We start from the raw sequence: 25,821 nt of genomic DNA, 5'->3' as shown, positions 1-25,821 counted from the left end.
ATGATGACTGCCCTTCGACATCCTAATGGATCTATCACATCTTCCAGCAGGAAAATGGAGATTATCCACGACTTCTATTCAGATCTTTTCGATAGCCATGTCCACCTGCCCACATATCAAATTCCACAGGATGGATATGTTGTTCCAAACGTTCTCCCTTCTGGAACCCGACACACCATTTCATTGGTAAAGAAGCCAAGAGCACCCGGTCCAGACAATGTCAGACCCAAACACCTGAAGAATCTGCCATCAGTTCTCATCAGTACACTGGCTCGGCTCTTCACACGCTACCTGTCTGAATGCAAGTTTCCATCCCATTGGAAAACCAGCAGGACTGTACTACTGTACAAGAAGGGAGACATCCACGACATTGGCAACTATCACCCAATCTGCCTGTTGTCTGTCGTCTACAAGCTGTTGACTTAAGTCATCCTGAATAGGATTGGCAGAACACTAGATGAAGGACAACCATGCAAGCAAACTGAGTTCCAAAAAGGATTCAGCACGATCAACCATATCCACATGGTAACCAATGTCATTGAGCTTTCTTCGGAGTTCAAGATACCACTCTGTCTAACATTCATTGATTTAAAGAAGGTCTTTGATTCTGTTGAGACTGAAGCAGTCTTCGAAGCCCTAGCAAAACAGGGCATTCAAACTCAATACATCAGGATCCTCTGTGAGCTGTATTACAGATTCACTACCAGTGATTATCGACGTCAAGAGAAGGGTTCAGCAGGGTGATACCATTTCATTGAAACTCTTCAGTGCCACCCTGGAGAATGTAATGCAACAACTGGAATGGGAAGAAATGGGAGTGAAGATAGGTGGTTGGCAACTACACTACCTCTGCTTCACTGATGACATCATTATAATAACACCAAACATTAGCCAAGTGGCACAAATGCTGGCCAACTTCGACCGTGAGTGTGGAAAGGTTGGACTGCAGTTGAATATCACAAAGACAATGTTTATAAGAAAAGGACTCGTTCCTAATATTCCATTTGCTCTCAATGAAACAAACATCTCCGAATGCAGCAGTTATGTGTACCTAGGTTGAGAACTCAACATAATGAATGGCCTGGCACCAGAGTTGCACAGGAGGAAGAGAGCAGCATGAAACTCTTTCAAGAGCATCAAAGAAATAGCTAAGTGGACGAAGAACCTCCGACCCCAGGCTCATCTTTTCGACTGCACCATTCTTCCTGCATTAACATACACCTCAGAGACCTGGGCCCTACAAAGCAGGATGAGAACATTATTGGGGTCTCCCAAAGAGGAATCAAAAAAGCTATGCTTGGAGTATTATGCTTTGCTCAAGTGAGAGAAGTTATACAGAGTTCCGACTTCCATGAATGATCGAGAATTAGGGATGCTGTCTCGTTTGCCAAGGCATCGAAAATCAGATGGACTGGACACATAATGCGATTTGGAGTTGATCTCTGGACTAGAGCCATTACTGACTGAATTCCACGGGATGTCAAAAGACTGTGTAGCCACCCACCTACAAGGTGTTCAGACTTCATCAAGAGTCTGAATGATCGGTTTGAGGCTCTTCATGATTCTGGAGCGAGCAGATGCCATTGGGCTACATGAGCACGAGACAGGAATGAATGGAAATGTTACTGGTGACCACTTGCACAAATCGATGTGTAACGGGATGTCAAGTGATCAAGTGAAGTGTGAATCCCACCTTTTTCCCTCAAAGCTCATCACAATCACAATCACAACCATACTGTTATTCGTCGATTGCCTCTAGCAGGCCCCAGTAACGTCTCCTTCATCCTAGCCCTGAGATTCTTTAAAAAAAAATGCCATATTCAAGGCTCTTTCAGAGTTAGGAGAATGAGACCCTTCATTGTTACCGGTATTTGGCATATTGGGTACGCCACGGGGAGTTTGCCAGACTCTGCAGTGTGAGCAGGTTACATTCAGTAGCCTGCCAGTTTGTCCAAAGTAGGAATGAGATGATAAGATGTCGCGCAGCTGCGAATGCTGCCGCGTGTGCTTCCGGGACCTGTGTTTTATAGTCTCTGAGTCTTGGCCGTTGATGGAATTACACAGTGCCAGGGGGCCAGTAGGTGGGTGTGACCCCCGCCTACTGGAATTTGGAGGTCTGGGTGGCGGATGCTCAGCCCCGATCCGAGTAGGCTTGGAGATCTTGGCCCCGGGACCCGCGTGGCTTTGTTCCTCTGCCAGTACCTTCATGTGTGTGGACAGTGGTCTCAGCATGGTGGTGGCTGGTTCTGGAGGTCTTCGGCTGCCGGAGCCCTGGTCGGGGCGGGGAGGAAAACTCAACCCGCTCCCCTCCAAGGGACCCCGGTGAGGACAGCAGGGCGCGGGGCAGGAGACTCTGTGCTGTTCTCTTCCGGCAGCTGGGTTTTATGAGCTCATATGAAAAGAAAACTTATCTTAGGGCATTTAACTAGAGTTTGCTTATTTTCTTTATTCCTATTATATGTATTATATATATTTAAACTTTTACAATCTTTAGGAATATATTTATATATATTATTTTCCAGGGCTAGAGCAATAGCACAGCGGTAGGGCATTTGCCTTGTATGCAGCCAGCCCAGCCGAGCTGGGGTGGATTCCTCCACCCATCTCAGAGAGCCTGGCAAGTTAACGAGAGTATCTCGCCTGCATGGCAAAGCCTGGCAAGCTCTCCGTGATATATTCAATATGCCAAACACAGTAAAAAGTCTCACAATGGAGACGTTACTGGACCCGCTTGAGCAAATCGATGAACAACGGGAGGACAGTGCTACAGTGCAGAACAAATTATTTTCCTGATTAATTTCCAAATATGTTCTCATCCTCACCAGAGAACTTACCATCTGCCTTTAAAGTTTTCTTTCATTAAAATGAATTTGTATTCATGAAGCATTAGAAGAATTTAATGGGGAGACTTCAACTTACCATTGGAGAGAAGGTAGCATCATTGATAGAATGTATATGACCATAAAGTGAGTGCTCACATTTGCCCTAGGGAGAAAAAAATAAATAAATAAAATCAGATAAATTTGATTAAATATATGGGGAAAAATGGACAATTGCTTTCAAGCATTATTTTTCTTCCCAGCATCAGAATTAACACCTTCTCATGATGGGAAATATTAATTTGGAATAATTTAGGAGAGTGTTGATGAATATGCCACTGGTGCTGGTATTTTTATGAAAATTTTGTATCCTCTCTTTTACACGATTGATCTGCTAGCAAATTCTCACAAAGTGACTCTGCAATTAATATAGCTTTCAAGCGACTCAGTTAAAACCATGTGAAAAGTTTTTTGCTTTGAGCACATTTCTACCACAGAGAAGGGTGTGAAATTGTTCTAGTTTTGTCTTTTTTCTTCTTTCATCACAAGATCACTTTTTTCTTTTATTAAGTGGAACAATGCAGTTTACAACAGTTTCCATATTACTGTTTTATATTTGCACTGCGACTTCACCACCCCATCATCAGAGTTTCAGTAACCCTTTACCACCTTCTCAAGGCCGAGCCCCTTCCCCACTTCCATCTGCTGCTTCAGTTCTCTGTTCTGTTGGTGATATCTGGGGTTTTTTTTCACTTGAATTATTTAATTCCACTCCCACCCCGCATTTTGTATGTTCCACATATGAGTGCAATATCCTCTGATATTTTTCTTGTTCCTTTTGACTCATTTCACTTGACCTGATATTCTCCTATTTCATCTAGGTTCTGAGAAACTTCTGTGTAGGGTAACGTTAGTTTGTCCTTTCTCTCTTGCCACAGGGAGCTTAGGTTTATTGGGTTATATCCAGCACAGTGCCCCCTAGTCACTGCCATTCTTCTGTGCTTATCTGTAAGTTCTCTGTGCTCTTTTCCCCAACTGGTCTATCCCTTTTTTCCTAATCAGACTCTGTTAACTTGTAAAGTCAGATCCTTCTAAGGACACTGAACTTGTATTGTAAGTTAAATATTGCCTTTCTCTTCTCCTTATGTCTTTTGCATAGTTTACTTTAAAGTAATAACCTTTTTTGTATAGATATAGGAATATTCTGGAAAACCTGGCAGGCTACCAAAAGTATCCTAAACACAGGGCAAAGTCTGGCAAACTCCCCTTGGCGTGTTCAATATGCCAGAAACCAGTAACAATGATGGGTCTTATTCTCCTGACCCTAAAGGAGCCTCGAATGTGGCCCTTTTTAAAATCTCAGGGCTAGGACTAAGGAGACGTTACTGGGGCCTGCTGGAGGCAATCAATGAACAACAGGATGACAGTGATACAATGATACTTTAAAGCAATGTCCTTTTTTGTGTTGACACAGGAAGACAGTTGATATTTTCTAACTTGGGAGTTAATTGACTCAGAATAATATTCACTCCTTGACATCTCCTCTCTCGATTTAAGCCTCAGTCACCCTTAGTTCCTAGCACCCGCAAAGCAGGGTCCTGACGAGGGACTGGATGGACACAGGGCAAGCTGTGAGCTATCCTAGCATCAAAATGAGTCAGGCCAAAGCACCACAATACTAAACTAAGAGTTAAGAGTATGCTCATGGACAAATTCTGCCATGATCCAAAAAGTAACAAGATTAGGACCCTGTTAGGGTTAGGAAAGACTAATCTGGCCTGGGCATTGTAGTTTGAGATCTATAGGAAGATAGCTCTAGGAGAGTGATCCTATAATCTTAATGTATATCTTACTGTGTCCATACAAAATGATAAATATTATGATTGTTTATATGTTTGTTGGCCAATAGAGGAGACACAAACTCATGGGATTCTGCTTTGGGTGCGTTGTTACGCTGAATGAGAATCTGCCCTAGAAGAAGCTTCCCCTGAGGGAAGGACTTTACCTGTGTTGATTGTTTGACCATGCCTACATGTAATTATTAACCTACGTGTAATTATTATCCCAACCCCTCATGATTTGGGATTTAACTAAGACTGGAAGATCAGAGAAGGTGAGGCAGAAGCAGGAAGGAGAAGTATGAAGGAGCAGGATCTTAGAGGAGGATGAGGGGAATCAGGGAAGGGGGATGCGGAGGAGAAGGAGAATGGAGATGGGAATGGAATAAAATGCAACTGACACCAAACAGCCTGTTCTCTCCTTCATCTACCCATCACCATCCACCACGTCAGGAGTGGAGGAAGCAGTGAAAGACTATCAAATGTAGGCAGCGAGAGAGAGAGAGAGAGAGAGAGAGAGAGAGAGAGAGAGAGAGCAAGCTGCCACTGCACCTTCATAATTTATTTTTTGAATATACACTTCTGCTTTTTTTTTTTGGAGTGGGCCTCCCCTGGTCCCAGCTTTGTGCTCCGGGCCATGTCTTCGTGGGCCGTGTGGTACAGGGGGTGAGGTGGGGGGGTCCAACCTGGGCCTCCCAGACGCTCAGCCCCAGGGAGGTCTTCGCTCTGGGATCAGCCCTGTTTTCTCATCTGTTTTGCCCCTGTACAATTTTGGAGCAGGTCCCTGGTTCCCACGTGTCAAGTTGAGGTTCAGGTCCTGGTTCTCTGCCCCGTCCTTGTTTCCTTGCCTCTGAGGTGCTATATTCATGTTCTCTGTGCATTTGGGTTTATATCGGTCTCTGCTCTGATTTTGGCTTTATGTTTGCCAGGAGCTCATGTGTGGCATCTTGTGTGTAGCATAATCGATTCTAAGTTGATAGCAACTTGATTTAGAACTCATTTTAAGACTCTGTTGTTGTTATTAATTTGGGGGGCCACACCCAGCAGGGCTCAGGGCTTATTCCTTCCTCTGCATCCAGGGACCACTCCTAGCAGGGTGCAGGGGACCACATGTGGTGTTAGAGATCAAACCCAGGTCAACTGCATCCAGGGCAGGCAACCCGCCCACCAGGCTATCTGCCCAGCTGCTGAAATCTACATTTTCACTTTTCCCCCACCAAATTTGATGGGTTTTTAAATTTTTTTTTGATTTTTAAATTTTTTTTTTTTTGTCTTATAGGGCTGGAGTGATAGCACAGCAGGTAGGGCAGTTGTCTTGCACGTGGCCCACACAGCCGACCCGAGTTCGATTCCTTGGCCCTCTCGGAGAGCCCAGCAAGCTACCGAGAGTATCTCGCCCACATGGCAGAGCCTGGTAAGCTCCCCGTGACACGTATTTGACATGCCAAAACCAGTAACAACAAGTCTCACAATGGAGATGTTACTGGGCCCGCTTGAGCAAATTGATGAACAACGGGAGGACAGTGCTACAGTGCTTTCATCTTTTTTTCTTAGCTGAGTCATATCCCATTAAGTCAATATATCATGATTTCATTATTCATTCATCTGTGCTGGGTGTTTCTGTTGTTTCCAGGCCTTGGCATTGTAAATAATGCTACAGTGTATATAGGTGTGCTAATGTACTTGTGAATAGCGTTTGAATGCTCTTGGAACAGATTTCAAGAAGTTTAGTGTCTGGTCAATGGAAGTTCTATTTTAAGTTTCCTTAGGTGTGTCCACACCTTTTCCTTAAAGGCTAAGTCACACCACAGTACCATCAACAGTGAATGAGGGTGTGCTTTTCTTTATATCCTTACCATCACTGTTATGATAAAAATAATTATTTCCATTATTGATTATGTAGGCCATTCCCCCTGGTGTGAGGTGTCTCATGATTATTTTGATTTGCATTTTCCTGATTATATTTTAATTTCTGAATTTTCATAGTCAGACATTAATTATATTTATGTATAAAAATGTTATGCAGCATGTAAAGCAGGATTATAGCACAAGACAAATATTTGTTTTGGGTAAACAATATAATGTTTTATTTAATCCATTTTCCAAACAATAACTAAATTTAAATTAACCAGAAAATGTCTCAACGTTAAAATGATTTTACGAAAAATAGCACACATAGTGGTGCCTTTAATTTTAATACCAAAATTAAAATTCATTCTAGATTATCCCCCCCCCCTTTTTTTATGTCAGGTGGTGAGTTGGTGTGTCACACCCGGTGGTTATCAGGGTTTACTCCTGGCTCTGTGCTCAAGGATCACTCCTGGCAGTGCTTGCAGGGCCAAAGGCAGTGCCACGGATGAAACCTGGGTTGGGTGCTCAAAAGGCAGGTGTGACATCCTTTCTACTCTCTCTCCAGCCACTCAAAATGCAATCTAATTACTCAAAGAAACACTCAAATTCTATAAATTAGAGACATTTTAATCTGATTGACTGTATTTTATAATCTTGTCACGGGTCCAAATTCAGATTTTATTCAGCAATTATTCATTCACCAAATATTTTTGAGTACTAAATATGTTTCAGGCACACTTCAAAGTGCTTCAAAATCCATCAATAAATAAAGCACAGAGACCTTTCTCACTGACCTTATATTCTAGTGGTAAAAAGGGAGGGAAGAGGGTTGGAGAGATTGCATAGCAGGTAGGGCATTTGCCTTGCACGCAGCCGGTCAGGGTTCAATTCCCAGCATCCCTTATGGTCCCCTGAGTGTTGATAGGACTAACTCCTGAGTACAGAGCCAGGAGTAATCCCTGTTCCCTGTGTATCGCCGGGTGTGACCCAAAAAGAAAAAAAAAAGGGGGGGGGGGGAAGAGATTCCTGAAAACAGTATAAAAGATGTGAGAAGAAAAAAATAATGTGGAAATTAAAATTAAAATGTAGGCAGGGCAAGGGTCATCATAGGTTTAGTGGTTGATTGTTTCCAAAGAAATTAAATTGTGAAATAAAGTTTTTTGTTCACATTCACATTAAGACTGTAAGGGAGTTAGTCACATAGAAAGTAAGTCACACAGAAGAAAGTAATTCTAGAGCTGAACCATTCTGGTTACCCTCTGCTCACTCATCCAGGTACCTGAATGGCAGCAGGGCCCCTTCCAGGGGCTGCGTATCTAACTAGACCCCCTGAGAATGGCTGGTTTTCATTCTTGGTCTGTGGGGGACAGGAATTGAGGCACACCGCAGGCATCCAAAGCTGAACCATTCCGGGCAGTATCTGCTCACTCATCCAGGTACCCATCCAGTGGCAGGGCCCCTTCTCAGATCCATGAGTTATTCTCCCTCTACATATCCCATAGGAACCATAAGTTACCCTCTTATATGGAACTTTCTCTAGGCTAGCTTAACCACCAATAACACATTAGCCAATAATTCATTAAGCCCATCTCAATTCATTCTGCATCATAAGCAGAATAGTAACAGTGAGCGTGAAGGTCTAAACCACACAGGACACAATGGTAAAGCAACGCAGAAGCCCACCAAGCTTACTTAATTGAAGAGGCTAACCCAGAAGACCCCAACAATAATGAACTCCTGGACAACCTCTTGAATTTAGAAGGGAACTACTGAGGATGCTTCGGGAGCTAAAAGAAAAATGTAAAGCAATGCCAATAAAATACAAGAGTATTTGAAGGTAGAAATGAGGAAAATGCAAACAAAATTACAAATGGAAATGTCAGACCTGAAAAACCTAGTAGGCAAATTGAAAAACTCAATCAGTGAGCTTGAAGATGAAGTCCAGAGACTCTCCAGAAAAGAACAGAAAATGGAAGAGACTCACAATCCAGGAACAGATGGCAAGAGAAGATTGTGATAAAGCCAAGAGAAGTAACATAAGAATCATTGGAATCCCAGAGGGACAGGAAGAAAACCCTGATGAAGAAGAAATTGTCAAAGACATCATTGCTACAACGTTTTCAGAGCTGAAGAAAACATGTGACCAAATTCAGGAGGCCCGAAGAGTACCAGCTAGAAGAAATCCAAATAAAAATATACTAAGACACATCCTGATCAAAATGACCAAAACCTTAGATAGAGACAAAATTCTGAAAGCAGCAAGATCAAAGAAAGAAATTTCCTATAAAGGAGCATCCTTAAGATTCACAGCCGAGGGGGCTGGAGCGATAGCATGACTGGTAGGATGTCTGCCTTGCACGTGGCCAATCCAGGTTCGAATCCAAGCATTCCATATGGTCCCCTGAGCACTGCCAGGAGAAATTCCTGAGTGCAGAGCCAGGAGTAACCCTTGAACATCGCTGGGTATGACCCAAAAAGAAAAAAAAAAGATTCACAGCCAATTTGTCTGCGGAAACCATCATGGCTCAAAAACAGTGGTGGGATATAGTGAAAAAACTCAATGAAATAAATGCCTCACGAAAAATACTTTACCCAGTGAGACTCTCATTCATAACTGAAGGAACAACACACAGTTTCACAGACAAACAACAGCTCAGGAACTTCACAGACTCAAAACCATGGTTACAAGAACAACTAAATGGGCTACTTTAAGACAAGATAGACCCCTCAAATACACCAAATTTCAACAGAAAAATGGGACAAAACCCCATAACATTCTCTCTCAACGTCAATGGGCTAAATGCATTAATTAAAAGACACAGAGGGTCAGGATGGATTAGAAAATTGAACCCAACATTCTGCTGCCTGCAAGAAACACACCTCAATAATCAGATCAAACACAGGCTCAGAGTCAAAGGCTGGAAAACAATCCTACAGGCGAACAGCTCCCATAAAAAAGCTGGGGTAGACCTCCTAGTATCAGACCACATTGATTTCAGAGTGAAGAAGTTCACAAAAGTGAAGGCCATTTCTTATTGATCAAGGGATCTGTAGAACAGGAAGAACTCACAATACTAAATGTATATGGATCTAATAAGGGACCGGCAAAGTACTTAAAACAACTACTCATAGACTTGGAGAAAGACATTGATAGCAACACAATACTAGTGGGAGACTTCAATACCACTTTATCACCTCCTGATAGATCAATGAGACTCAAACTTAGCAAGGACATACTTCATCTGAGGTAAAAAATGGAAGAAAGAGACTTAGTAGATATATACAGGACACTTCATCCTCAAAAAATACATATTCTTCTCATGTGTGCATGGAACATTCTCCAAGAATGACCATATGGAAAGCCACAAAACATACCTTCATAAAATTAAGCAGATAGGATTGTATCAACAATCTTCTCAGACCACAATGTGCTGAAATTAGAAGTAAATCACACACACAGAAAGAAAACTAAATCAAACACCTGTAAATAAAACAGCTCACTATTGGACGAGTGACTTAGATAGGAAATCTAATAGAAAATCAAAAGATTCCTGAAGTGGGTGAGCTGGTGGAGGGATGAGTGTTTGAGCATTGTATGAATGTAACTTAAACATGAAAGCTTGTAACTATCTCACAGTGATTCAATAAAATTTAAAAAAAAACAGATTCCTGAAAATGAAGAAAAATGAGGACATGAGTTACTGAAACTTATGGGACACAGCAAAAGCTGTATTAAGAGGAAAGTTTATAGCTCTACAAGCATTCCTCAGGAAGGAGGAGCGAGTCACATAAGTAACCTAACCTCACAGCTTAAGATCTTGGAGAATGACCAACAAAAGTAGCCCAATCCGAACAGGAGAAAGGAATTAATAAAACTCAGAGCAGAGATTAATGAGATGGAAACCAAAAAACAATCCAAAAGATCAATGAAACCAAGAGCTGATTCTTAGAGAAAATAAACAAGATCGATAAGCTTCTAGCAAAACTCACAAAGAAAGGTAGAGAGAAAACCTTAATAAACTGAATTAGAAATGAAAACGGGGTCAGTACAACAGAAATAACAGAAATTCAAAAGAGTACTTTAGCTTAGAAATTCAGGAGAAGCTATATGTCACAGAACATGAAAACCTCGAGGAAACAGATTAATTCCTAGATTCCTATAGCCTCCCAAAGCTGAACCAAGAAGACCTGGAATACTTGAACAGACCTATTACCATCAAGGAAACTGAAATGGTAATAAAAAGTTTCTCCATGCACAAAAGTCCTGGCCCAGATGGATTCGCTAGTGAATTCTTTCAAATCTTTAAAGAGAACTTACTCCCAAACCTCTTTAAGCTTTTCCATGAAATTAAAATATCAAAAACAATTCTGAACAATTTCTATGAAGCAAAGATCACCTTGTACCAAAATCAGACAGAGATGCCACAAATAAAGAGTATTGCAAGCCGATATCCCTGATGAACACATATGCAAAGACCCGCAACAAGCTATAGCAAATAGAATCCAACGACTCATCAAAAAGATTATACCCATGATCAAGTAGGATTCATCCCAGGAATGCAAGGATGGTTTAACATTCAGAAATTGATCAACATAATCCATCATATCAACAAAAGAAAAGAAAATCCATATGAGCATATCAATAGAAGCAGAGGAAGCATTTGACAAAATTCAGCTTACATTTATGATGAAAACTCTTAGCAAAATAGGCCTTGAAGGAACTTTCCTCAGTATAGTCAAAGCCACCTATCAGAAGTCCACAGCAAGTATCACTCTCAATGGGGACAAACTAAAAGCCTTCCCTCTAAGATAGGGCACAAGACAAGGCCACTTTCGGCACTCCTATTCAAGATAGTACTGGAAGTTCTGGCCATTGCAGCTAGGCAAGAGAATGGTATCAAGGGAATACAGATAGGAAAGGAAGAGATCAAACCATCACTATTTGCAGAAGATATGATACTATACTTAGAAATCCTTAAAGATTCTACAGAAATGATCCTAGAAACAATAGGTTGGTTTAGTAAAGTGGCAGGCTACAAAATCAACACCCAAAAGTCCATGGCTTTCTTATATACAAATAACAAAAGAGAAGAGAGACATTAAAAAAACAATCCCATTCACAATAGTACCTCAGTAAATCAAATAACTCTGTATCAGCTTGACGAAAGAAGTGAAAGACCTATACAAGGAAAATTACAAAATACTACTTCAAGAAATAAAAGAGAACACTAGGAAATGGAGACACATGCCCTGCTCATGGATTGGGAGGATTAACATTATCAAAATGGTAATACTGCCCAAAGCACTATACAAATTCAGTGTGCTCCCTCTCAGGATACCCATGACATTTTCCAAAGAAATAGACAAAACACTCCTGAAATTCATATGGAACAATAAACCCCCACGGATAGCTAAAACAATCCTTGGGGAAAAGAAATGGTTGGCATCACTCTCTCCAACTTCAAACTGTACTACAAAGCAGTAGTAATTAAGACAGCATGGTACTGGGCTAGAAACAGGCTCGCAATGGAACAGAGTTGAATATTTTGTCACAGACCCCCAAATATATGACCACTTAATCTTTGACAAAGGCGCAAGAAATGTGGAATGGAATAAGGAAAGCCTCTTCAACAAGTGACACTGGGAAAACTAGATAGCTACCTGCAAAAAAAAAAAAAATGAACTCTGACCTCTGTCTAATGCCAGGCACAAAAGTTCTAATGCCAGACACAAAAGTCAGATCAAAGTGGATTAAAGACCTCAATTTCAGACAAGAATCCATAAGGTATATAGAAGAAAATGTAAGTAGAACTCTCCATGACATTGAAGCTAAAAACATCTTTAAGGATGAAACAGCACTGCTCTTGCAAGTGGAAGCAAACATAAACAAATGGGACTACATAAACTAAGAAGCTTCTGCACTTCAAAAGAAACAGTGACCAAAATACAGAAAGAGCCCACAGAACAGGAAAGAATATTTACATAATACCCATCTGATAAGGGATTAATATCCAGGATATAGAAGACACTAGTAGAATTGTACAAGAAAAAAACCTCCAACCCCATCAAAAATGGGGAGAAGAAATGAACAGAAGTTTCCTCAAAAAAGAAATACAAATGGCCAAAAGGCACATTAAAAAATGCTCCACATCGCTAGCCACCAGGGAGATGCGAATCAAAACAACAATGACATATTATCTCACAACACAGAGACTAGCACACATTCAAAGGAACAAAAGCAACCAGTACTGGCATGGATGTGGGGAAAAAGGGACACTTTCACTGTTGGTGGGAATGCCCACTCCTCCAGCCTTTTTGGAAAACAATATGGACAGTCCTTCAAAAACTAGAAATTGAGCTTCCATATGACCCTGCAATACCACTTCTGGGAATATATCCCGAAGATGCAAAAAAAGCACAGTAGAAATGACATCTGTGCCTATATGTTCATTACAGCATTGTTCACAATAGCCAAAATCTGGAAACAACCAGAGTGCCCTAGAACAGATGACTGGTTAAAGAAACTTTGGTACATCTACATAATGGAATACTATGCAGCTGTCAGGAGAGATGAAGACATGAACTTTGCTTATAAATGGATAGACATGGAGAGTTAAGTGAAATGAGCCAGAAATAGAGGGACAGACATAGAAGGACTGCACTCATTTGTGGAGTATAAAACAACATAACATGAGGCTGACACCTAGGGATAGTAGATACATGGGGCAGGTAGATTGCTTCATAGCTAGAAGCATGCCTCATGAGCAAAGGGGAAAAGGCAGCTGGAATAGAGAAGGGATCACTAAGAAAAAGATGGCTGGAGGAATCAGTCCGGATGGGAGATGTATACAGAAAGTAGATAAAGGACCAAACATGATAACCTCTCAGGGTCTATATTGCAAACCATAATGCCCAAATGTAGAGAGAGATTATGGGGAATTATGTCTGCCTTGGAGGCAGAGGGAGGGTGGGAAAGGGAGGGTTTACCGGGGATATTGGTGGTAGGGAATGTGCAGCACTGGTGGAGGGATGGATGTCTGATCTTTGTGACATTGTTAACTCAAACATGAAAGCTTGTAACTATCTCACAGTGATTCAATAAAATTTTTTAAAAAAGAAAGAGAATAATTCTAAGGAAGGGAGAAAGCAAAAGTTGGTCTAGTGTGTTTCTGGAATAGCAAGTAGGATAGTTGGAATGAGAGAAGTGAGTCTAAGAGCATATTTATTAAAAATGTATTCATCTGACTCTTTTTTATTTCCTTGTACTTAGTCCAAACATTTAAGTCTGAAAAGGAGATTACGGAAGAGACTATAAAAATATTAGAGATTGACTATCTTTATTATATCCCTTCATTTATGGAATATTTCTGAATTACACAAAACTGGAAGTCTTTAAAACTAATTCCCTATTAATTAGTCATCCTTGTCATTGTGTTCAGCAAGTTAAACTTCATATTTGTACTTGCTAAATTAATGAATATTATTAATCCCTTTCCTAAAGAATACAAAATTTCCCCACATGGATTTAAATTTTATAAAATCTTTGTTGAAATACTTTGTCTCTCTCTGAGGACCCTTCTTGCCCAAGATACTCTGGTTTAGTGTCTTGATAGTATTGTAACTTTAAACCAATTATGCTGAGAACTTCAAATCACCCAAATTCCCCAAGTAGAAATAAATTATATACAAAGCCAAAAAATGTTATCATTAGCTTTCATATAGTATCTTAAGACCTTTTTGTTGAAAAAAGTAACATACAATTATGTATTACACTTATCAGTGACTTAACACTTTAAAAGATTTAAACTGGAAAATTTATTTTAAAATACCTGTGTCAATAAAAGTTGTTGCAGTTGATTTTCTAAACTGAGCACTCTAAACTATTTGATTAATTGGTAAGGAAAATGCAGTTTTCTGATTCAAATCCTGGATGCCAAGTTTTAATTCAAAGTAGAATCTCCAAGGCACTCTTGAAAAGCTCTGGAAATATGGGGTTATAATGAAAATGCTGACGGACCACATTTGTGCTGCTATAACAAAACCTGACTTGAAGACAAATGTTTCATGAATTAAGAAAGTTATAAGAAAAAAAAACCCTTTTCTCTTCAGCTTTGTTCCCAAGATAAAAGTGAATCTAGTCTTTTCATGGCATAGGGAATATGTGGGTTACTAATATTCTAGTCTGCAAACAGGCACAATCAGAAGTACTGCCCAAATCAGGACATTAAAATTTAGAACATATTCTTTGATGCATTCTTGTCAGAATTGTTTTCTTTCAAAAAAGCTGGAAAAAATCAACAATAGAGAAGTCTGAAAAAAATCAGGTGACATAAGCAAGCCATTGCTCCAATATTTGATCCTTTCAGAGAAGCAATGTACTATAATTGTTTCTTTCACAGGTTCTGGGACTAAAAATGAGACTTAAGTCTCGAATCCAGCTTTGTGACTCAAAGCAAACTGTATCACTGTGCATTCTCTCTCTGTGTCTCCCTCCCCCCTCCCTCCCTCCCTCTCCCTCTTTCCTTCTTACTCATATATATATATATATATATATATATATATTATATATATATATATATATATAACAAAGCTAGGGCCTGGAGTGATAGTACAGCAGGTAGGGTATTTGCATTGCACATGCCGACCTGGGTTTGATTCCGAGCATCCCATATGGTCCCCTGAGTACCGCTAGGAATAATTCCTGAGTGCAGAGCCAGGAGTAACCCCTGTGCATCTCCGAATGTGACCCAAAAAGAAACCAACAACAAGAAGAAACTAAATTCATTACCATTACCTCTGTCCACTGAGATTTGTTTTGGGAATTAAATAAAATATTGCTCATATTGGTACAATATCTAGTACAAATAATTTAACAAATAAGAGTTGTTAACTACAACTGGTCTCATTCACCTGACCCTGAAGGCTTCACCGACATGGCAGCACTGAGAAGGATGAGAAAGGAGAGGCCGACAAAATCTCAAGGCCGAACTAGGCTGCCACAATGAAGGAAGACAAAAATGATCGTCTGTACTTTCAATGCACGTACGCTAGCATCAGATGCATCCATCAAGGACCTGATGGTACAAGTGCAAATGATCAAGTACGACATCATTGGTCTGACTGAGACAAGAAGGCACGAATCTCACCATGCTATTTTCGACACTGGAGAGGAATTGTTCCTCGGAAAATGCGATAAAAGAGGTGTTGGAGGCCTCGGTGTCCTTGTCAACACAAACTTGGCCATGAGCATTGATTCATTCGAATGCCTAAGAACCCAAATCGGACGTTTACATTTGAATAGATGTGGCTCATTGCCTGAAGTTTCTATCTTCATTGTCTATGCACCAACATCTCATTATGATGAGAGAGAAATCGAGAAGTTCTACATGGAGCTGGAGAAGTTCTATAAAGAAGACCACACCTTCTACAAGATCATTGTGGGTGATTTTAATGCCAAGATAGGACCGAAAAAATCAGCCGAAGAACTTCACATTGGGACCCATGGCCTAGAATGGAACGAACAGGGTGAGAGACTGTCTGAGTTCATCATGTCGACCAAGACTATCCATGGTAACTCACAGTTCCAGAAGGCAGAATCTAAACGTTGGACATGGGAGTCTCCCGGTGGACGATTCCACAACGAAATAGACCACATCATATTCAATCGACGGTTTTACCTGACTGATGTCGCTGTTGTCCCAAAATTTCGAATGGGATCGGACCACCGTCTCCTTCGTGCAAAATTCTACTTCACAGAGCGGGGAGAAAGGGCTGCAAAGTTCAAAAAGAGAACTCCCAGAATGACCACCAACTGGGAACTCTTTGGCACTATTGTGGCAACATGGGAAGATGCCATTGTTGACAACATTGATGAGGAATATGATCGACTGCTCAGCACCTCCATGAATGTGTGAGGAAGGCCAAGAGAGAGATAGCCACAAAAAATGCCTGTCTTCGAAAACTCTTGAGCTAATTCACCAGCATGGTTTGGCACATGCCTCAGGCAACTGCAAGCTAATGTCCGAGCTCGCAAAGCAGTGCAGAGATGTGATCAAGGAAGACCTCAAAGAGAGAAGAGCAGAAGTACTGGTAGATGTGGCAGAAGCTGGGAAAAGTATTCGTAACGCCCGCCTGTCCTTCACCAACTAGAAGACCAAGATGACTGCCCTCCGACGTCCTGATGGATCCCTCACATCCTCCAGAACGGCAATGGAGAAGATTATCCATGACTTCTACTCAAATCTCTTAGATAGCCATGTCCACTTGCCGACATACCAAATTCCACAGGATGGATATGTCGTTCCCAATGTTCTCCCTTCCGAAATCTGACACGCCATTTCGTTGGTAAAGAAACAAACAGCACCCGGCCCAGACAAGGTCAGACCTGAACACCTGAAGAACCTGCCGCCAGTACTCATCAATACACTGGCTCGGCTCTTCACTCGCTACCTTTCTCAATGCAAGGTTCTGTCCCAATGGAAAACCAGCAGGACCGTACTACCATTCAAGAAGGGAGACATGCATGACATTGTCAACTATCGCCCGATCTGCCTAATGTCTGTCATCTACAAGTTGTTCACTCGAGTCATCCTAAATAGGATTGCAGAACACTAGATGAAGGACAACCATGCGAGCAAGCCGGGTTCCGCAAGGGATTCAGCACCATCGACCATATCCACACGATAACCAAGCTCATTGAGGTTTCTCGGGAGTTCAAGATGCCGCTCTGTTTAACGTTCATTGATTTAAAGAAGGCCTTTGATTCTGTTGAGACAGAAGCGGTCATTGAAGCCCTAGCCAATCAGGGCATTCAAGCCCAATACATCAAGATCCTCCGTGAGCTGGATTGCGGGTTCACTACCAGGATCTCACCATTCTACAAAGAAGTGATCGTTGATGTCAAGAGAGGGGTTTGGCAGGGTGATACCATTTCACCGAAACTCTTCAGTGCCACCCTCGAGAACATCATGCGACGACTGGAATGGGAATGAATGGGAGTGAAGATAGATGGTCGGCAACTACACCACCTCCGCTTTGCTGATGACATTTTTTTAATAACACCAAACATCAGCCAAGCGGCACAAATGCTGGCCGACTTTGACCGTGAGTGTGGAAAGGTAGGACTACAGCTGAATCTTACGAAGACAATGTTTATGAGAAACAGCCTCGTTCCTGATGCCCCATTCGCTCTCAACGGAATGACCATCTCCGAATGCAACAGCTATGTGTACCTAGGTCGAGAAGTCAACATGACAAATGACCTGGCACCCGAGCTGCGCAGGAGGAAGAGAGCGGCTTGGAATGCCTTCAAGAACATCGAAGAAATAGCTAAGAGGAAGAAGAACCTCTGGCTCTGGGCACATCTCTTTGATTTCACTGTGCTTCCTACATTAACATATGCCTCAGAGACCTGGGCCCTACACAAACAGGATGAGAACGCTATTCAGGTCTCCCAAAGAAGAATAGAAAGAGCTATGCTTGGAATATCACGTTTCACTCAAATGAGAGAAAAAATCCAGAGTTCTGACATCCGTCGACAATCAAGAATCAGGGACGCTGTCTCATTTGCCAAGGTGTCAAAAATCAGATGGGCTGGTCACATAATGAAATTTAAAGACGACCGCTGGACTAGAGCTGTTACTGACTGGATTCCACAGGATGTCAAAAGACCGAGTGGCTGCCCACCTACCAGATGGTCAGACTTCTTCGTCAAGATCATAAACGATCGGTTTGAGGCTCTTCATGTTCCCAGAGTGAACAGATTTCATTGGACTACACTAGCACGCGACAGGGACAAATGGAGATGTTACTGGCGCCCGCTCGAGCAAATCGACGACTAAGGGGAAGTTAAGTGATTAAGTGATTAAGTGAGTTGTTAATACTTGAGACATATATCACTAAAATGTCCATGGCTTTCAAATAAACCTCTCTAACCTTAATTAATTTTCTACCTCCTCAAGAACACATGAAAATGTATTAGTTATTATTACTTTTTTTTTCTGTCTGTCCCCCAGTTTCATGACTCACGTTATAGCACTATTCTCTACAAACTAAACTCAATCCCCTGACCTCTGGTTGAATTCAGAGAGAACGATGCACCCAACGACTATGGAATTAGAAATAAATAGAAGGAAGATAAATGATCTTTGTCATTGTGATTGTGATTGCCAGTGGCACTGTTCTCCACTTAATTATACAAGTGCTCTTGTAGGGATCCTCTGCCGTGGCTTCTGTTGCCAGGGATGCTATACTCCTGTGACCCTGGAGACTTAAGCAGAGTGATAATGGTAGTCTTTTTTATGATGATGATCAAAATGAAAATAAGTTTCAGAAGAAAACTGTGCAATTTGACCAATGGCAACTCTACTCAAAAAGATTGGTTTTCCATTTAAATAAATTTCAGTATAACTGTTTACCGTTTTACTCAATAATTGTTTATCAAATTCTATAAACAGTTTCTTGACCAGCCACCACCATGCTGAGACCACTCTCCGCACACATGAATGTATTGGCAGAGGGACAAAGCCACGCGGGTTCCGGGGCCGAGATCTCCAAGACTACTCGGATTGGGGCCGAGCATCCTACACCCAGATCCTCCAAATTCCAGTAGGCGGGGGTCACACCCACCAACTGGCCCCCTGGCGCAGTGTAATCCCATCAACGGCCAAGACTCAGAGACTATAAAAACCAGCTCCCGGCCACGAATGCGGCCACGCGACATCTTATTACAACATCTTATTATCTCATTCCTACTTTGGACAAACTGGCAGGCTACCGAATGTAGCCTGCCCACACGGCAGAGTCTGGCAAACTCCCCGTGGCATACCCAATATGCCAAATACCAGTAACAATGATGGGTCTCATTCTCCTAAAGAGCCTTGAATATAATCTCAGGGCTAGGATGAAGGAGATATTACTGGGGCCTGCTCAAGGCAATCGACAAATAACAGGATGATTTGTGATTTGTGTGATTTGTGATAAATACTTTCTTTAGTTTGGGCGATAAGAGATCATCCGAGAAAAACAAATGTCAAATAAGTTTCTCTTATATAACTTATTTCCATGGGGAAGAAACTGAGTCTTTAAATCAGTCCACATTTTTGTAAAATTTCAAACTGGGTTGACTCCAATATCATCTTCTTACAGCTGGTGGTGTGTCTGCTAAAGCATGTCAGACTGCTCTCAAGTCTTATAAAAGCCGACTTGTTGATTTACTACTTTCAACTGCCTATTTGTCTTTTGCCAAATTGTTCCCTCTATGGAAGTGGCACCACCAGTTTCTCAGACAATAAAAAATAAAGAAAATTTACAAACAAAACTCACCTTGGCAATATAAACGTCAAGAAACACATTGTCTTTCCTTTCCTTGCTTCTACCCTATTAACTCTTTCACTCACTCCATGCCCAATTTCTTCACCTCCACAATCCGGTGCCAGTCAACACCATTATGGAGTCTAAGAACAATAGTAATATGTTGATTATTCTCTTGGTTCCTACTACCAGGCTCTCCTTATTCATCACTCTCACAGGCACACATGATTCATAAACTATGAATCACAACATACTATACAACTGCTGATGGTCATCAAAACTATTAACATTGTACTCAATAAATCCCTAATTTCTACTTAGGTCCAAAGTTCAAGATCCTCTGGTTCTTGTCTATCTGACAATATCCTTTCCCATTTTTAATACTCAAGCATTGAAAAATAGGAAGATCACACTATATAATCTGAATGCCTATATAACCTGCACTTTCAGAGCAAACAGTTTCATTTGGTTCAAGGGTGATTGAATATCACTCCTACAATATAAACATGGCCAACCCGAGTTCGATTCTTCTACCCCTCTCGGAGAGCCCGGCAAGCTACTGAGAGTATTAGATATGCCAGACACAGTAACAACAAAGTCTCCAATGGAGATGTTACTGGGCCCGCTCGAGCAAATCGATGATCAACGGGAGGGCCTTTACTTTTTAGCTTTTAATATAAACATCTGGAGATACTCAGGGGAATCTTCAAATTTATTTGCTTACATTCGGGTTACATGAGCCCACAAGCCTCCCCTCTTCTTTTCAGTCAGATTTGTTTATATTGAAAAGGTGTCCTGCTCTCTCTCTCTCTCTCTCTCTCTCTCTCTCTCTCTCTCTCTCTCTCTCTCTCTCTCCCCTCTGTTCTTCTCTTTAGGAGGCAGCTCTCTCTCTTTTTTCTCTACCCCCCTCTGTGTTCTTCTCTTCAGAAGGCAGAGGATCACTGAGTTTCATAATCTTTTGGGTTTCTTTTCAGTGACACACTACTTTACTGTGCCAATATTGTATACCTGCTCTTTACCCTATATTCCTCATAATGAAGAGGAGAATGTTCAGTCAATACTACGGGCTTGGTAACTTCATGGAATGATCGTTGATCCAAACACATTCTGTCTTCAGTCAGGAAAAGTAAGAGAGATGTCAAAAAACCTCCATGTTACACTGATCTTCCTACTATGGGACACAGGAGTGACTTTGCCTTGTGCTTCCCCCATGTCCTTTTCCTTCTACCCATTTTACTTGCAGCTCAAATATGACATTTTCAGTAGTCTCTGAGATATATTATTCCTGCCTCCCCCCATTGTATCAATTTAGAGCTGCAAATGTAGTTTTCTAAGTCCCTTTTCCTTTAGAACGCTCCTACTGGAGGTCAGGTATAGCTTGTGAAAGGTAGAAACTTGTGAAATAAGTTCTGCATAGGCCTGAACCTTTAAATATCATACACAATACTCTCTTCCAAACTAATTTTTCACTTGCATGAAGGGTGGAGGCAAAGGGTTCTTAGAATACAAAGGGATGCAGAATGGAAGGAGCCTATGTTTCTGCCCACTGCAGGAAGTGAGCTATAAAGGTCTTTCAAATAGACATGCATGAAGGAGAACTAGTTTCAGATCCTGTGTCAGATCTTGCGATTATGTTTAAATATTTCAAAAACCATCAATACCCAAATGAACAGATCACCCAATTTTGTTTCTTTTAAGTACCTCATCATTAACCGAGTTTGAATACATTTGTTTATTTTTTTGTCAGTTTCTTTCTCATGGAAATAAGTTATATAAGAGAAACTTATTTGACATTTGTTCTTCTCAGGTGATCTCTTATTGCCCAAACCCAAGAAAGTGTTTATAGAATTTAATAAACAATTATTGAGTAAAATAGTAAACAGTTACACTGAAACTTATTTAAATGGAAAACCAATCTTTTTGAGTAGAGTTACTGTTGGTCAAATTGCAGTTTTCTTCTGAAACTTATTTTCATTTTGATCATCATCATAAAAAAAGTGCATGCACTTACTCTAAAACCCCTCTGCCAGTAACTTAGGCCATTGCCTCTTTAGCATTTTAAATATTTATATGAAGAGAATTGAGCTGGAGCGATAGCACAGGGGTAGGGCATTTGCCTTGCACGCAGCCAATATGGCTGAGCCGGGTTCGATTCCTCCGCCCCTCTCGGAGAGCACGGCAAGCTACCGAGAGTATCGCGCCCATGCGGCAGAGCCTGGCAAGCCACCCATGACTGGCAAGCTACCCGTGACGTATTCAATATGCCAAACACAGTAACAACAAGTCTCACAATGGAGATGTTACTGGGCCCGCTCGAGCAAATCAATGAACTGGAGGACTGTGACCATTTAAGTATTACACTAAATGCAGTTATGTAAGATCCACTTCAAAAGTGAGTAAGCAGAAGTACTGACTCATGAGAACAATTATAACAAAGGACAAGGCCAATAATAAAACTTTCAATATCTAATGACAAAGACACTCAACAAAAAACTTTTGCAGTGTTTTTGCAAAACACTGAAGTGAGAAAGTGGAGGTAACTTTTTATTCTATTTGACATATTTGTCCTACTTACTTTCTTTCTGGAAGATGTGTACCTCCTGATCCCATGTTAGTTTTCTGGGGCAACAAGATGGATTTTTGTCCCCCAAGTTGTGAGTAAACATGATCTGTAAATCTTGGACACTGTATCCAACCCTATCTTACCAGTATTAAATTATAGATGGAACCATATATCCTTAGAGGGATTTCTTTTCCTTCTGGCAGAAACCAACTACATTCTAGGCAGCAGCTAGACCACTATTGATACTTAGTGAGACTAATGAGCAGAGGTCTCTACTCTAAATTATGGAAGACACAGACTAAGAGAAAAATAGAAATGTTCTGTGATTGCCTGCTTATTATAACCCAACCTACCCTAGCTGGACTGACATAAACACTGTATAGGGAGATTAACCATGCCTTATCCACTGTTAAATCCTTTGCATCTATCAAAAATGCCATGTGAAAAGTTGAAAAGCTTTAATTCAAAGAATGAACAACATTCTTAACAGAGGACAATTACTCAAGACAGATGTTCAAAAAGTTTTTTTAAAAAGACAGAAAATAATCTCTCTCATATTTGGGCTACAAAAAAAAAAACCATGAGAACGAAAAATGACCAAATGCAACAGAAAGTGAATAGTGGTACACAGAAATAAGTTTACCAAGTGTGGAGTAAGGAAGTGGGTAAAGGGATTGCAGGGGAGAGCACCTCAAGACACTGGCAGAGGGAAGCAGACACTCTGGATGAAATTGGGATGTTGGAGCATTTTACATATGAAACTTCTCTTATTAATAGTATTTTAAATGACGGTACCTCAGATAATTTTTTGATTTGAAACTGTCAGGGTCCATGATTCAAATATAAGACATCAGAAGGAGTTTAAAGATTTTTTAAAGAGGGTTGTTACAGACTGACTGGCCAGGACTCACCCCATAGAAAAGGTCAGAATATGACCCCCTTTAACAGCAGGGAAGGATTTACGCACCTAAAAACCGCATTCTCGATTGGCTATAGGGTTATTTCCACCCCTATGATGATTGGCTGGTGACTCCTATCAGTTTTGAAAGGAGTTACTTCATCTATTCTTCCTCTATTCCTATTTCTCTTTCCAGGGTATGTTCCAGGATGCTGTCTAGGGTTCATGCCCACTTCACCTGTCAGTTACTAAACATATAAAGCACAAAATGGCTCCTATCAACTAAAATGGTTTCATTTTAGTTCATGTAAAAAATGGCAATATTTTGGTTCTAAAAAAAACCATAAAGCAAATAAGTAAGTGAATATATTGAAAATTATCATTAGTTTTGTATTGTTTGTTTTGTGGTGCCAGGGATCAATCTCAAGCCTTCAGCATTGCAAGGCAAGTGCTTTACCAATGAACTACAACTCTGACCCCATAAATTATTGAACTAATGCCTATAAAATCCCTTTTTTATTATAATGTCAGACACAGTTAACTAATAAATTCAGTTGCCATTTTGGTAGGTTTAAAAAAGTAAAGGTGCTTTTAAATCTATCTTTAAGATGTTAGACTTTAGAACCTCCTCTTCGGAGTGGTTTTTATTTGATTATTTAACAAATAAATATTTTGAATGCTTTCTTGGTGCTAAATATATCATTTTATCTTAATGATATATAACTATATACAGTGATATGAACATAGTTTGGGGCTTTGTTTAAGAAATGAGGGGTCTAAAAACGCCCAAAAGGAGAGAGAGAACACAGGGGATTGCCCTGCCACAGAGAGAGGGGGGATGGGAGGATGGGGGTGGGAGGGATATTATCCATGGTGGTGGAAAATGGGCACTGGTGGAGGGATGGGTATCTGATCATTGTATAATTGAAACCAAAGCACAAAAAATTGTAAATTTACAACTGTAAAAAAAATAAAATAAAATAAAGGGAAAAAAAAAGAAATGAGGGGTCTAAACACATTTATATATACCTCTTTCCTCAAAAAAACATTCTCACAAATTGTGGTTGTGACTGATAATCAATTATTGACAACATTTTCCAATAATATATATTATATGTTATTATATGTCTCAGGCCACTAGTAGATCCAATCATTATAGTCCATATTCTGGATTACATGGAATAGACTGTGTACCTACATTCTCTTTACTTTTTAAACTTTGATGAAGTATAGTCAGTTAAATTTACATGTATAGTTGAGGAAATTTGTGGAAAGTGATTAGTATACTTTGTTCTGACACAAGTAAAATATATTACTCCTTTTTAGACTACAGTTTAGTCCTTGTTCTACATATCAATTTTCATTGTTCACTTAGGATAAAAAAAAATCACTCTCTCAAGAACAAACTCATTATTATATAGCTATAGTAACAAACTTTGGAACAGGTTTTAAACTTGTCCAAGCAGGGAGCTGAGACACATTATAGAAGTTAAGGCATTCTGGTAATACTAGGTACTGCATGCCTTTAAATCACTATAACCCAGGGTACTGAAAATGAACCGCAAGATGAGCTGTCTAATTCTCACTAGGAGGGTTCTAGCGACAATGGTAGCACTCCACCACCCACCAAAAATTTTATCAACAGAAAAACTTGTCCAATGAATTAGCAACAGTTCCATAGCATTGTTTACAGGTGAAGAACCAATAGGTAGGAGGTAGGGGCAAGCAATAAGTTCTAAGGAAGTAATAAAACCAGCGGGTAGGGCATTTGCCTTACAAGCGGCCAACATGGCCGACCCAAGTTCGATTCCTCCGCCCCTCTCGGAGAGTCCGGCAAGCTACCGAGAATATCTCGCCCACATGGCAGCGCCTGGCAAGCTACCCGTGACATATTCGATATGCCAAATACAGTAACAACAAGTCTCATGATGGAGACGTTACTGTGCCCACTTGAGCAAATCGATGAACAACAGGAGGAACATGACATGTGCTCGCAATGGAGATGTCACTGGTGCCCCCTGGAGCAAATACAAGAACAATGCTATGACAGTGCTACAGTGAAACAGTGTGATTAAAAGTAGTTACTTTGTCACTTGTGCTAAACTGGTCAAAAAAATGCATGATGGTCACATAAACTTGGCAGACACATTAACTGAGACCACTAATACACTAGCTGGGGCCGGCAACAGTCTAGATAAGGCTCAGCCCCATCCAGAGAGAAGCTTAGGCAAGAAGAAGGGTGTGATAAGACCATGGAGGTAGTTCACCAAAAGTTCAAAGCTGTCCCTTTTGACCCTGCTCTAGCAAGAGACTCTTACCTAAACAGAAAGTGCCTAGTGGGGTGCAATTTTTTCACAAACTTATAAAACCAACTTTGCAAAGGCAAGTTCCATGCTTTCCTATTCTGGTGGTTGCATGTACCGAATCTGGGGTACGTAATTACTTTCTTTTATCACATGGGATAGTCTCAGCACTCTCCTCTCTGGAAGAGTCTGTGTTCTCCCTTGAATTTGTTACTCTCTCTTTGCCTCTTCAGACCTA

General features: G+C 40.7%; 1 protein-coding gene across 1 annotated transcript in view; it reads right to left on the bottom strand.

Annotated features, from left to right (window-relative positions):
- The window catches only part of SPAG16 (sperm associated antigen 16), a 1,095,878-nt gene that overhangs the window by 343,553 nt on the left and 726,504 nt on the right, over positions 1 to 25,821 (bottom strand). The window contains 1 exon segment of the mRNA XM_056111979.1: positions 2,920 to 2,985. Within this exon segment, the coding sequence (XP_055967954.1) occupies positions 2,920 to 2,985 (66 nt within the window).

Source organism: Sorex fumeus, unplaced genomic scaffold (genome assembly GCF_029834395.1).
Source record: "Sorex fumeus unplaced genomic scaffold, SorFum_2.1 ptg000014l, whole genome shotgun sequence".
Lineage (NCBI taxonomy): Eukaryota > Metazoa > Chordata > Mammalia > Eulipotyphla > Soricidae > Sorex > Sorex fumeus.
Note: the sequence above shows the minus strand (reverse complement) of the source record. Positions and strands in the feature narration are given on the sequence as shown.